This window comes from Drosophila willistoni, chromosome 3R (assembly GCF_018902025.1).
Source record: "Drosophila willistoni isolate 14030-0811.24 chromosome 3R, UCI_dwil_1.1, whole genome shotgun sequence".
Classification (NCBI taxonomy): domain Eukaryota; kingdom Metazoa; phylum Arthropoda; class Insecta; order Diptera; family Drosophilidae; genus Drosophila; species Drosophila willistoni.
Window position 1 is genome coordinate 5,584,375 of NC_061086.1, and position 13,264 is coordinate 5,597,638.

General features: G+C 39.0%; 1 protein-coding gene across 1 annotated transcript in view; it reads right to left on the reverse strand.

Moving 5' to 3' along the window:
- The window catches only part of LOC6651576 (extracellular serine/threonine protein CG31145), a 30,412-nt gene that overhangs the window by 4,834 nt on the left and 12,314 nt on the right, over positions 1-13,264 (reverse strand). Inside the window, exons 5-9 of the mRNA XM_023180639.2 lie at positions 12,073-12,360; positions 6,014-6,138; positions 4,661-4,739; positions 3,901-3,993; positions 1,719-1,962 (exon numbers count right to left, since the gene is read on the reverse strand). Coding sequence (XP_023036407.1) covers positions 1,719-1,962; positions 3,901-3,993; positions 4,661-4,739; positions 6,014-6,138; positions 12,073-12,360 — 829 coding nt within the window. The remainder of the gene's footprint in view (positions 1-1,718; positions 1,963-3,900; positions 3,994-4,660; positions 4,740-6,013; positions 6,139-12,072; positions 12,361-13,264) is intronic.

The window sequence follows — 13,264 nt, forward strand, 5'->3', positions numbered from 1 at the left end:
CTGGAAAAGTGGTAAAAGAAAAATGATCTCTTGTGCATAATTTACAGTTTCGCCTTACGCCAAATCTCAAGTATACACTTAACCATTTTCTACTTGTAAAACTGTTTGGAGAGTAAAAAGCCGCACAGTAAAACGAATAGAAAAAAAGAATATCAACCTACCAAAAAAAAAAATATATATATAGTATAAAGAGAATTATTCCTTTGAGGCCTCACTGACCGTAGGAAAAAACAGAAAAAAACTGGGAAAAACACGAAAAAAAGGTGGCACGAAAATAAAATGCTTTTGCTGTGGCAAATCTGTGAGAAAAATGATTGTGCCCAGAGTCCAGAAAACAGCCGAAACGATGAACCCTTTTTCACTAGGCCAGCCCGTTTCTAAACGTCAAAATTGCTGGAGATCCTTTTGGCCAGGGAAGGGACTTTAATTTTTCAGTAATTTGCATTTAAAAGCTGTTGCCTTTGCCCGTGTCTGGCTGCTTCTTTTTCGGATGATGAAGTGGACTCTGGAATTTATTAACGCCACAAGTCACTCCCCAAGTCCCAGTCCCAGTCCCAGTCCCGCGATCCGAGCTCATAGCTGCCAGCTTAAAGCTCCGAGGTCCTTGTCTCTGCAATTTTATATTTCTCATTTTACGCTTTACCAGTCCACGAACTGAAGAACTGATACAATATTTTTCCTTTTAATTCAACAAGCAAAATGAATGAATGAATGAATGGAATTGCCGAGTGGCAACAAGGCGGAACAAACAAACAAAGCATACGAAAAATAAAAAACAACAAATACAAACACACAGTAAAATAACAACAGCAAAAATAAAAAATTATGCAAATTAAAAGCGAATTTCAAGTCTTATTTTTTACCGTTTTCTATGTTATTTTTACCCTGTTAGAAGAGTATACTTAGTTGACTTAAGGACAGTGGCGTCCCTTTTTCATCTCCAGTTAATAAATTTATTTTGTATCCTCATCGTTTAAATTTATATGTCTAAGTGTCTCTTGGGATCAATTAACATAAAGAAGAGTCTCTCGAATTATATAGTAGACTGTTTGGTCTTTGCCAATTTTCCTTCCGAAAAAATAGACAGGAACATTGAATCAATTCCTATCCAACTTCTAAACTTTTTAGTTGAAAAGTAGTTTTATTTTTAGTTAGAGAATACTTTTCTGATTATATTATTTGCTATGTAGTGTACAAATGTTTCGTTGGTGTCACATATTTGGTTGGTTTATAAAAAATTCACTCATTTAAGTAAGTTGTTTTATGCTTAGAGTTGCCCTAAAATGGTCTACCCTACGGACAAAGCGCCTGGAAGTTCTAGGAGTTTACCTGTTGAGTCTTAGCCTACCCCTGGTAGTGCCACCCAGCCATACACTTACATACTAAGTAAATAAAGTGATTTGTTATTTAGTCTGACCAAGCGTATGAATTTCAGTAGCCACTATAATGAAAGCAACGACTGCGGGAAATGACCAAAAGAACATAAATTGTAATCTGCCCCGTGTTGAGAGGTTGTTGGTCGTGCATTAATCAAAAACCACTTAGCTGTCCAGCCATCCAACTGTCCAACTGCCTAGCCAGAAAATCCAGACAGACAGTGTGGGACAGGCCAGATAGGAAGCTTCTTGCCCCGGTTGCGAATTATGGACATGAATATGTGTAGGCCAGCAGTATGAATGAATTGGATGGACTTGGTGCACCTTTTGTTCTTCACTTACCTTGCGATTGCTGGACTCAAAGTTGGGGAGAAAAGCAGCAAAGGAACCCTCCAGCATGTCCGGATTGCCACAAATGGCATGCGAGGTGTCACAGTAGTACGAGCACTTGCCATGGAAGCATAAATTCAACGATGGCGAAACAAAGAAGGTTTTCAATAAATTCTCTTCGGCCAGTTGATAAATTTCTGTCGTAATGTTCAGTGTGCGACCCGCCACAGGCATGGCTCGACGAAATCCTAGTATTCTGGAACAAGGGAGAGGTGAGAGTGTTAAAGCACGTAGCGTTAAATACAAATGAATCACACAAAAACCGTAACAACAAAAACACAAAAATAAGAACCCAAATAAAAACCCAAAACAAAACAAAACATTAAGGGGAAAACAAAAAAAAACTTTTCGCCCACAAGAGAACGTGTGAAAAGGAAAATGTAATCAAGAATTTAAATTCTGTAACATCGACTGAACAATGCTCTATCAAAAAATTTTGAAATTGTATATTTAAATTAATATTAAGTTCTTGTTTTTAACATATTCTTACTTTAGTCTTTCTAATAAATATTATAAATATTTCACCTCGATCTGGTTTGCCTCAGCATTTATTAAAAGAGAAAGCATGTCTAGTAGTAAGTCTAGTAAGCATGTAATTAATTTATGGATTCAATTCATTAAACAACACAACGCTTTGAGTAACCTCATTGTTCTTGTGTGTCTGTGAGGGTATGTAAGAATAAAAAAATACCGAGAATTGCTTTATAAGTGTTTGGCCAGGCGAGGTGCCGCATATGTCAGACGACGGCCGACGATGATGATGGTCAGAAACAGCAGGACCTTAAATAATGGTGGTCAGAGTCAGTGGCTGGGTAACTGACCAAAAATATTATCGAAATTATTTTGCAACACGAAGAATGTTCACTGTCTGGGGTGCGTCCATTGCCTGAGGTCATCTGGGAATGGCGGTTTTGGTATGGGTATGTTTTTGTGTGGGGTAAAAATTGCCATAATTTTATATTTGGCCGCAGAATTCCTCCATCTCCGTCTCCATCTCCATCTCCATCTCCACCAGGGCCACCAGGGCCCACAACTTTATACGCAGTCTGTTCCGTAGGTCAAACAACACTCCATTTAGTGGGGCTGACAACAAGTTGAGAATTGAAGCTAAAAGTTTGGCTTTAGAGCGACGAATTGTGTGGATTGGGGCTAGCTTTGCGGATTGTGGGCGATTTGGGGACGTTGCGTGTGTGCGTATGGCAGCCACAACAATTACACAAGTTATGACGCCTTATCTAAATTCAAAAAATGCCTCAGCGGGGGCTGACTGGGATTGCAATTAACCTTGCTGTCAAAGTTTTGTCAAGAGCGAGCAGCTGCTAACTATGCAGACAATTTGAGTCTAAATTACGGCAGGACATGTCAGTTGAGTCGACTCCCTGAAGTTAAGGCCGCAACCACTTGGCTCAGTTAATTAGCCATGAAAAGGTCGCCTGAAGTTGGAATTTGAGTTTGGCCCAAGTGAAATGCGGGTTACACCGCACACAGAGGTGTCCGGCTGGTGTCGAGAATTATGAGCTCACATTATTCACATGCAAGGACATTAGACTTTGGTTCGTTCTGGCTTTTCTTTTTTATTGTCATGTTCGGTTTGAAATATACTTTTAAATATCGTTTAATGGCAACTCATTTTTACAACTCACAGAATATACATATGTGAAAGGTGTGAGAATTTTAATTTGTTGAATTTGTGTTCATTATTTTCTAATTGCAAGAAGCTTTAAACTGAAAATGCCCAATTTGTTTGTTTGTATTATTTGTGTTATTTCCGAAATTGTAAATGTGAATGTAAATTATAAAATATTATTAATTGGCAAATGTAATTCAACTTAATTGTCCATCAGTTACAATTCATGTAATTGATGTAATATTCACTAATAGATATATAGAGAACATGCAAAAGTAAATAGTGCAATGTCGTCCCTTTAGTTTTGATTTAATTGAACATTTTAAATTATTTTTACAATTTTGTGACCCTGCATAAATATTTGTATATAATAATTGAAAGAATTTAAATTGAAAATAAATAAATGCTTGCTATCGATTTACATTGGGTTTTTGTTGTACAATTTCCAACTGATTTTTTCGCTTTGCAATTTGAGAGCTGCTATTAAAAGGTTGAGGGACAACTTACCTGTCCAAATGAAAGGCAGCAATCTCGGCATTGTGTCGCTCATAGTCCGTGAAGTAGAAATGATTGGGCAACGTTTGCTGGTCCCTGGGAAACCTGAGAACACGGAATGCATGGTGAGTAAGGAAGAACGTAATAATAATGAAAAAAAATGAAGCTGTGAAAATTGAATAGAATCCTGCGGGTCGGAACACTTTTAGTCGAATTGAAGTTGCTGTCGATGTTAACCACCTGCATTACTGTTGCTGATGTGTGTGTTTGGTTGTGTGTGTGAGCTTAATTACTTACACGGCAACACGAAACGGGAATGCAATTTAAAAAACGTTTCATTTAAATTGCAAATGAACAGCATTAAAAGGACACTTTGCACTTTGGCAGCTGCCCGGTTTCTGCTGGCTAGCCACCAACTCAACTGTGGCTAGAGAGGGAGAGACAGAGAGAGCAATAGCAACAGAAGCGGCAGCAGTTAAAACCACTGACCAAGGCAACGCGTTTAAATCTCATTAAAAAACTGCATAAATGTTTTAAATTGTGCATTGGTTTATGGCATTTTCATTGACAAGCCGCAGAAAAGTCAGCGTATGGCATATAACAAATTTTATTTACTCAGAGTCAGAGTGGAAAATGTTGCGGACAAGTGAGTGAACGGAATGACGACAAACAGTGAAAAAGGGAGAGGGAGAAAAAGCTGGAAAATTCTTCAACATCCTTCTCAAAATGATATATATTGATTGTATAAAACACATGTCCAAAAAATACTTACCGCATGGGCTTCATTAAGGCCTTGATATCATTTGGATATTGAATGATCAATTTCAGCTGGGTGCCACCCTCTTTTTGCACTGAAAATAAAAAGAAAACCAATCAGTGAAAGGCAAGGGAGAAATTGAGGGAAAAAAATCGAAATCGGCAAACGAAATCAGAACCGAAATCGAAGTAAAATGAAATGCAGGCACTCGAAATTAATTGAAGCAAAAACCTTTTTGCACTTGGCTGAGTCGGTCAGTTTGAATTATGCAATCATTAAAATTGCTGCAAACCAAAAGTCCATGGGCATATTAACACTTGACTAAATAGCAATTAAATTGCAAAGCTTTTCACATCACCAGAAAAAGCCTCAAAAATGCAACAGCAACAACGTACGATAAATAAAAACAACAAATGCAACAAATAGCTATACAACATGGCCGCACAAAAGAATTATGCATCTATCTCTGTGTGCGCGTGTGTGTGTGTGTGAATGTGGGTTTATGTGTGTATTCAACCGTTAAAATTGACCATTACAATAATAAAGCTAGAAAAGAAGAAAGAGACAAAGTAAGAGAAAGGGCAATAAATGAAATTAAAAGCAAATCTTGAATATGGTAGACAAAACCACACACACACACACACACACACACACATAAACTGAAAAACAACATTCCATTAGAATTCATTGGCTATAATAATAAACTTTTGCAGTCTGTTGTCTCTTGTCTATTTCTATTTCAAAAGGGGCCAATGAAACTTAGTCTAAGCCAAGTGAAGCAAAATGCGAGAAAGTTAGCTATTATGTAGTTGAGGCGGCGTATGCGTGATAAATGTTCTCAAGACACTTGGCAAAAAGTTGTTACATTTATGAGACATTGTCTGTCATTCACTACAACTAACTCTCCATTCTCTCATTCTCTAGCTCTCTTCTCTTTTATGTTAAGACTCTTCCTTTTACAAGTAATTAGTTTTCCCTTTTGCTTATTTTAATTTTCCTATTTGTTGTCATGTTTCTCATTTCTTTTTATTTTTTGTTGTTGTTCGTGCTGTTGCTCATAACTGCATAAAGTTTCTTATTAATAAATTGTAACTTTAATGAATGTGCAAGGGAAAAACTTTCAAATTGAAAATAGTTTCCTGCCAGCACCTCAATATAATAATCCAGGCAAATTTTTGCATAATTAAGTTAAGCATAACTTAAAATAAAACAGAAAACAAAAAGAGGAAATGTACTTATATAAAATGCAAAGATGGCAAGGCCAACCAACTATATTGTATTTATAGCCAACATTTCGTTTGTTGTTTATTTTTGCTTTCTTCCGTGTTGTCCTTAAGACAGTTTAGACAGTGTAGTTCAAATACTTACCCACATGCTGAATTGGCAGCTTGATCATGTCACGTAGCACCGCATCGACCAGAGTGTCGTGCTCGCCATATAGTTCCTTTTTCGTGATGCGCAATTGGAAGCGCTCCAAATTGCTGGCATTTGCTCTATGAAAGACGGAAGAAGAGAAGAGAAGAGAAAACGTAAAGAAACGTATAATATAAATCGGAAATCGAAGACAAAAAAAGAAAGACGAAACCTAAGCCAGCTGTCGTTTTTTCGGATGCAGGCAGAAAGACAATCATCGTCTTCATTGCCATCATCAGACTGCGCTCATAAGTATGCTACATAAATGTTCCTTCCTTCCTTTTTTTGGGTTGCACATAAAAGATTTCTTACATTGATTTGTCAAAGCAATGCAAGCGGGAAAAAAGAACAAGTTGAAGGCGAAGGGGGATAGTGCGTGTTCTGTAAAAACAATTTGGTTTGCAAATGTGGTCGAGTGCCAGCTTTTTACACACACAGTCACATCATCTGTCATCAGCAGCAGCAGCAGCTCCAGTCTCTATTATCCTTTGCCAGGCAAAGAGACGAGCACTAGATATTTCTTAACCGTTAGGTTGCTTTTCCCCCCAAAATAATCTTTCCTTTTTACGTAAACTTTATGCTTATGCAGTTCTGTTTCAACATCTTTGGATGTGGTTTTAATTTTTTCCTCTGTTTTCTGTCTATTCCTTTATCTGGTTAGTACCTAGTTTAATGTTTAAGAATCAGCTTTTCTAGCAAAACTCAGTTACTCAACTTTTGTCATGTTTATCACGATAATGTAGTCACATCCTGTGCATATCCTCACCTCCCTCGCCAGCTCTTGCCATTGCACTCACGTAACCCGATCCATTGTCTCTGACTTCTATTCATAATTTGCTTGTTGACGTCTGTGATACTTCATTCTCAACCACCTCAGCACCACCACCACTACCACCGATACGAGGACTAGGACCTTTTGTTCGTTGGCAGGAAACAAATGTCTACCCTCCACCCACTGGAATGACTTTCAATATTTTAGCTTTTTATGGAAATGGCGACAACTTCCTGAGACTGCAGACTTTTCCACTGATATCCATTTCATAGTCAAGAGAAAGGCTTTTAAATTTTTAAAGTCGCCTGGCGGCAATTAGAGAGTAACATGGCAAGAGTCAAAGGCAGTTGGCAATTGTCATGAGCTATACATGTTGCTAGGCATAAGACCCAGAAATGAGGATGAGGATGATGACGATGATGATGAAGACAACCACAAACGGAAGGCCCAATGACAAGGGTTCGTTTGAGACACCAAGTGTGGTTGAGTCGCGTTGAGCCAAGTTGAGTTGAATTGGGTTTAGCCCCTCACATGCTCTCGACAGTAACCCCCTCATCATACTTCATTCATGGTGCAAAGTATGTTCTGTGCTGTTGCCATGGTAAGTCAAATTTCAGCGAATGTTTCATTTGTCAAATGCGGTCCACACTCACTTGGACTCAAAGTGGGTGTGGGAGGAAGAGATGTTAACGGAGCTGGGGAGGGGGGTTCGTGAAATTGTAATTGATGAAGCAGCCAGTTTTGGACATTGACTAAGCACTGGACGCTGTCCAAGTGGCAATATGTTGTGGTTAGCGGCTTGTTAGGATGTTACAGTAGCCAATAGGTTATACATAGACTCAAGAAAGAAAAAGGGGTGCTAGATAGCGAGTGAAAAAGAGGGGAAGAGAGAGAGGTAGTAACTAAACTATCAGCTGTTGCTGCTGCACCCGAAATCCCTTTGGTAATTGAGTCACGTAAATCAGTTGCAGCGGCCGGTAGTCACCAAAGCAAAATCGCATTATTTTTATGCAATGCATTACCCATAGAGAGATAGACAGACACACACACACACACACACACATATTGAGACAACGATAGAAAGCAAGCGCGAAAACGGTGTTGAGGGGAATTAGCATGGGCACGCGGCACATGGCCAGAATACAGACAAAACGCTGACAGCCGCACTGACAGCAACGCATGGCACTTAAAACCCACCATCCAACTAGTCAAGACCCAACCAGCCATCCAACCAGCCAACCGACAATGTCTCCTTCCCTAACTCTTTATTTAATCCATCCACAGATTCGTGTTATTCCCTTGTGATGACAACTTAAACAAAAATACCACAGACCAGAAAAGAAATACATATAATTGAAAAAGGAATTTTTTAAATAATTGTTTGCTTTAACTAAAAGTTTACTTTGAATTATGTTTTGAGGAAATAATATTAAATTGTGGGAAAGGGAAACCAGTCCTTACTCAAGGATCACGTTAATCAGCTTAATTATGCTCCGTTGAAAAGGGGGCACAGTGGAGTATATAAGCAATGCAATGTCTTCTTAAAAATATGAGTACAAAGCTTAGAAGAGATGGAAGAGAAAATTGACCATAATATAATCTATACATATGAAATAAGTTGAGACTTTCAATAAGTCTTCTCGATGCATTTGATATTATTTTGATATTAAGTCACGTATTTTTGCCCATTGTGTGCATAAAAGATTCTTTCAACTTTAAATAAAACTCGGTGAATATTAAGACCGGACAAGTGTCTTGCTTTCACTTGTTATTTTTCCTCCAGCCCTTCCCGCTCTCGCTTCCGCACTCGCTTCTGATGATTTTGCTGCTGTTGTTATCCTGACTGTAGGTACTATAATAACAGCTGTCAGTCGGCATGTCCTGGCCTTTTGCCTAAGCCTCGACATCGTCCCTTTACTGTTTAGTCCCTTCTCTATCCTGGGCTGTCCTTTGCTATGCTGCTGTCCTTTTACTCCTCATGCTGTCCCCGCCTAGCAATTGTTTCAGCATAAGAAAAACGCCAGTAAACTTTTTACCAAACGCAGTACCTTCTTGCCAGCTGGGCCATCCTCAAAGTGGAAGCCACAGCAGAGGACACAGACAGAGACAGCTCCAGCCACAGCCACATCGTGTGCTGCTTAGAACATACACACACACACACACACACATATACACATAGAGAAAGAGATGGATAGAGTAAGAAAGATGGAAATGCAAGGGCGTGGGGTACTGAAAGTAGGAGACAAGCGAAAACTTTGTGCGTGTGAAATTTTGCGGCCGCGACCAACCAACCAATGGATGGACCAAGATTGCAGCACACAGCTCAGATGAAAGGACCACGGGGCGGACACTTTTAACCGAGTTCCAAGGATGGTGGGGATAGGGACTTGAAAGAGAGGAAGAAAAAAAAACAAAAGTGAAATTAAACTTATATTGTAGCGAGGATAAAACTTCAGCGGCGAGCATTAAAACCAATGACAGCCCAAACAGCTGCAGCTGGGATCGAGACGACCAAGCTGAGAACTACAAGAATGGGCGGCTAACAGCCGAGAATAGCACAAGGAGTGTACAAGGCAGCGGCACCAGGATAGGATGTGGCGCAAAATGTCAGCACGTTCTCAGAGTTTTACACACTCACCCGACATTGAGCATAGTCTTTGATTACCCAAACCAAGATCCGGGTCGACAGCTGCTCAATTTGCAGTCGAGTGTTTTTTCCGTTTTTTCTCTTTTTTTGTGATTTTTCTTTGTTGTTTTTGTTGATGAAATAAGATTTCGGATTCACAAACTCTACAAACCCCAAGTTTAACGCGACCGCAATTGCAGGCTAATTAAAAATTTGTCATACTAATTAAACGCCAGTCCAATGAGGATGCCAGGACATTCACAGGACTTGTGCTGATTCAGTGGCATCTGTGAAAACTTTTTTTTAACTAATTATATTTTAGCCAATTTTGGCCATGTACCTGACTTTTTAGACTGTCGCCCTGTGTAATATATCATCTTGTGTAATTTTAGATGAATTTGCATTTTTTTCTTCCCACCTTTTCTTTATATTCTCTTTGCCTCTTAGTTGCTTTTTTTTGCTGCAGAGCTACCTGAGTAGCAGCAGCGGCATGAGCGTTGCATACTTTTCGGCTGTATGCAAAAGCGCTGACTGAACGAGAACAAAAAGCCGCAAAGCGAAGAGGCTCGAAGAGATAAAAGACAATGTCAGGCATATATAACTACATAGACGAGATATGAGGAGAAGGAGATTCGAGGAGCATGGAGAAGCATTGCACCAGGCCAGGCGTGTCTCCAGCGGCTGCTCAACTTCACAATGCCAAGCGCGAAACGACAGAATTTTAATGAGATATAACTCTCTCTCTCTTTTTTGGCGACAGCAGCCAGCCAACTAACTATATGTTGATCCAATTTCAGCTAACATATAAGTACAAAAATTTTAACAATAGCCTTAAAGGGTAACATGAAATAAGGATAAGGCTTGTAACGGAATGCAGTAAAAAAGAAAATTCCTATCAGGCAAAAATATATGTAAGAATCAATTTAAATGAATGGATTGAATCGCTAGTTGACAAGTTGGAAATTTCATTTTCTTTTACAACAATTTCCTTTTTACCAAGTAAAAGGCACAAAACCTTCCATTTAACTTACATTAACAAAAATCTTAAAAGTTTGCAAAATTTAAGATAATACGATTCTTGAAAGATTCTGAGATCAATTTTGCGAATTGTGAAAAAAAGTAGCATCTTCTCCCTCTTTTGATTATTCTAAGCGTGCTTATCGTGTAAGTGTATCTCATACCTTCATATCCCTCCCTCTCTTTTTATCTCTATAAAACAAGCAATCCCTTTTCCTTTCTTTTTTTTCACTTGTTGTCGTTCCCTTTTTTTGCACTTTTACTGGCAGCAATTTCGCTTGTTAATGAAATTTGCATTTGTGCTACGTGCAGCACAAAAAAATAAAAAAAAATCAAAAGTAAAGAAGAGAACAGCAGAGGAGAAGGAGAAAAGTTTCAGCTTGGTTTTCGGTGATGTGCTATAAATTAGAAAATCAAGCATTTTATGCTAATGCCAACGCCCACTTATCCACACACAAACATACAAACATATATACACACACACACACACACCAACAAACAGACACACCCACTCGTCTACAACAACAATAACAAACAGCAAACTTTTAAGTTTGACAAGTTTTTGCCACTTTGCATTTTCCACCTAACCCTTTCTCCTTCTCGATTTCGCTTTCTCTCTACCATTTTGGCTTCTTTTTTTCCTCTTCTTCTTATTTTCTCTTCCTGCAACTTTAGCCAACTATTGAGGCAAATGAAATTACTCATACGCTACGTTTTCAATTTTCAATAAAAAAAAAATAAAGGGAAGAGGAAAACGAAAACGATTTTGGTGCTTCAACATTTTTTTGAGTGTCTGTGCGTCTCGTAAACGTAAGAAAGAAAACGTTAAGAGGTGAAGAGGGGAAAAGAAAGAAAACTAAGCTGATTACTGGAAAACTCAACGAAATAAATTTCATTGCAGCATTAAGTTGAAGATGGAAGGGAGACCACGACTTTGCCACGGTAACTGCTCAAGAGTACGGTTTTGGGTTCAAATTGAGAGTCGAGCTTCCGTTTTGGGCTTGGGTTTTGGGTTTTGGTATATTGGACTTGTGTTTTTTGAGAGGTTTGGGTTTTGTGGATGGTGGAAATCCACATTGATTTCTTTATTGCAATTTTATTTGATTGTGCTCGTATGAAATTACGCATACGCAATGTTGAGACAAGCAAAGTCATCAACGTTATCGCTAAGCGGCATCTCTCATCGTTGTCAACAGCTACAACAACAACAGCAATAAGAACGCTAGCAACGACAATCAGGCAACACTTAACTAGAGATGGGCCATGAGGGAGGGAGAGACACAGAGAAAAAGCAAAGCGTAAACGTTGGAGCAAATGGCTAAAACGTAAATGTGTCACGTAAATGGAGCGTAAATTTCAATAAAAATCATTTCAATTCCGTTGAAGCCAAAAAGTACCAGTAGCATAACGATAGAGGCTCTTCGTCTGTGTCTGTGACTCTGGGATTTTAGACATGGTCTAGTCTTGGGTCTGATTCTGGGTCTATGTGTGTAAAAAAACACTCTAAGCATTATACCTTCCGCTCAGGGGAAATTGAATTTTTCCTCTTTTTTTTTCTTGGCCAACTTATACTGAATTTTCTTTTGCAAAGGCACTTACCCCCCTCTCAGGTGCAACATCTCGCCCAACGTTGGATTATCCATTGTCACATCCGGCGCATTGTCGGCTATGACATGCGAGTACTCATCGGTAAGCAGAAGCTTCTGTAGATCCACATACCGATCGTGTGGTATGGGTTTTCGTGTGGACATGCCGCCAGAGCCGGCTCCAGCACCAGCACCTCCGCCAGCTGCACTGCCTCCACCATCTTGACCGCTTGTGCCGGCCACCCCGCCACTTTGACTGCCAGTGGCTTGAGTGGATGCCTCTTTGGAGCCCGATGAATTGCTGCAAATGCCAAAACAGAAAGAGGAAAAAAATTGAGAAAGATTAATACATGGGCAAAAAAAATGTGGTAGAGAACAAATTTACGGGGCCATAATTAGTTGGGGCACACTTGACAATGGTCTGAAGCTCTCCTGCTGCTAATTGCAACTGCCAAGTGGTCCTTGCTCTTAACTGCAGCAGACCGAAGAATGGCAGTAGCAGTAGTCGTTCAGCTAAGTGCCCCATGGCTAAGCATATAAAGACACGCACTGGCAGGTAAGTTGAAACTTTGTTGAGCTGCATTTATCTAAGATGTACATACATATACTGAGTTAGGTTCCCAAGGAGTGTGGGGCCATACAAGAAAAATAAACCCAACAGCAGTAAACTAAAACTGCTGGCTCTTGTCTCACTCTCTTTCTCCAAGTGTATGTGTGTGTCTGTGTGTGTTTAGAGAAGACATCCTCGGTCTCCGATTCTCATGTAAGCAACTCTCTGGATTTTCAAAAGTGTTACAGTGGCACAAATTGACTGCTTAAATATTAGAAGTCGCCTTAAATATTTGTTTAAAACTTTCTGTATCTTCCTTGCTGCATCCCTCAGTGATACCCCTTTCAATATAGTCATTTAATTTAATAATAACTATTAAGAACAGATTTTCAACAAAGAATCCAACAAAATAAAACACACATTTCCTCATTAGTTTTCACACAACTATTAGCTGATTTAAGAAACTAAAAAAAAAATATGAACTGCATCTGCCCTGTATAATTCAATCCAAAATTTTATCAATATGTTGGATTCCTAAAGATATAATTTTCAGACTTTTATAAATAAGTCAAACATTGCCCTAATGTACAGCCCATAGTCATATGTGTAGTAATCTGTCGTAGTTTAGTCCTTGTACCAAAAGTGCTTTTCAGAA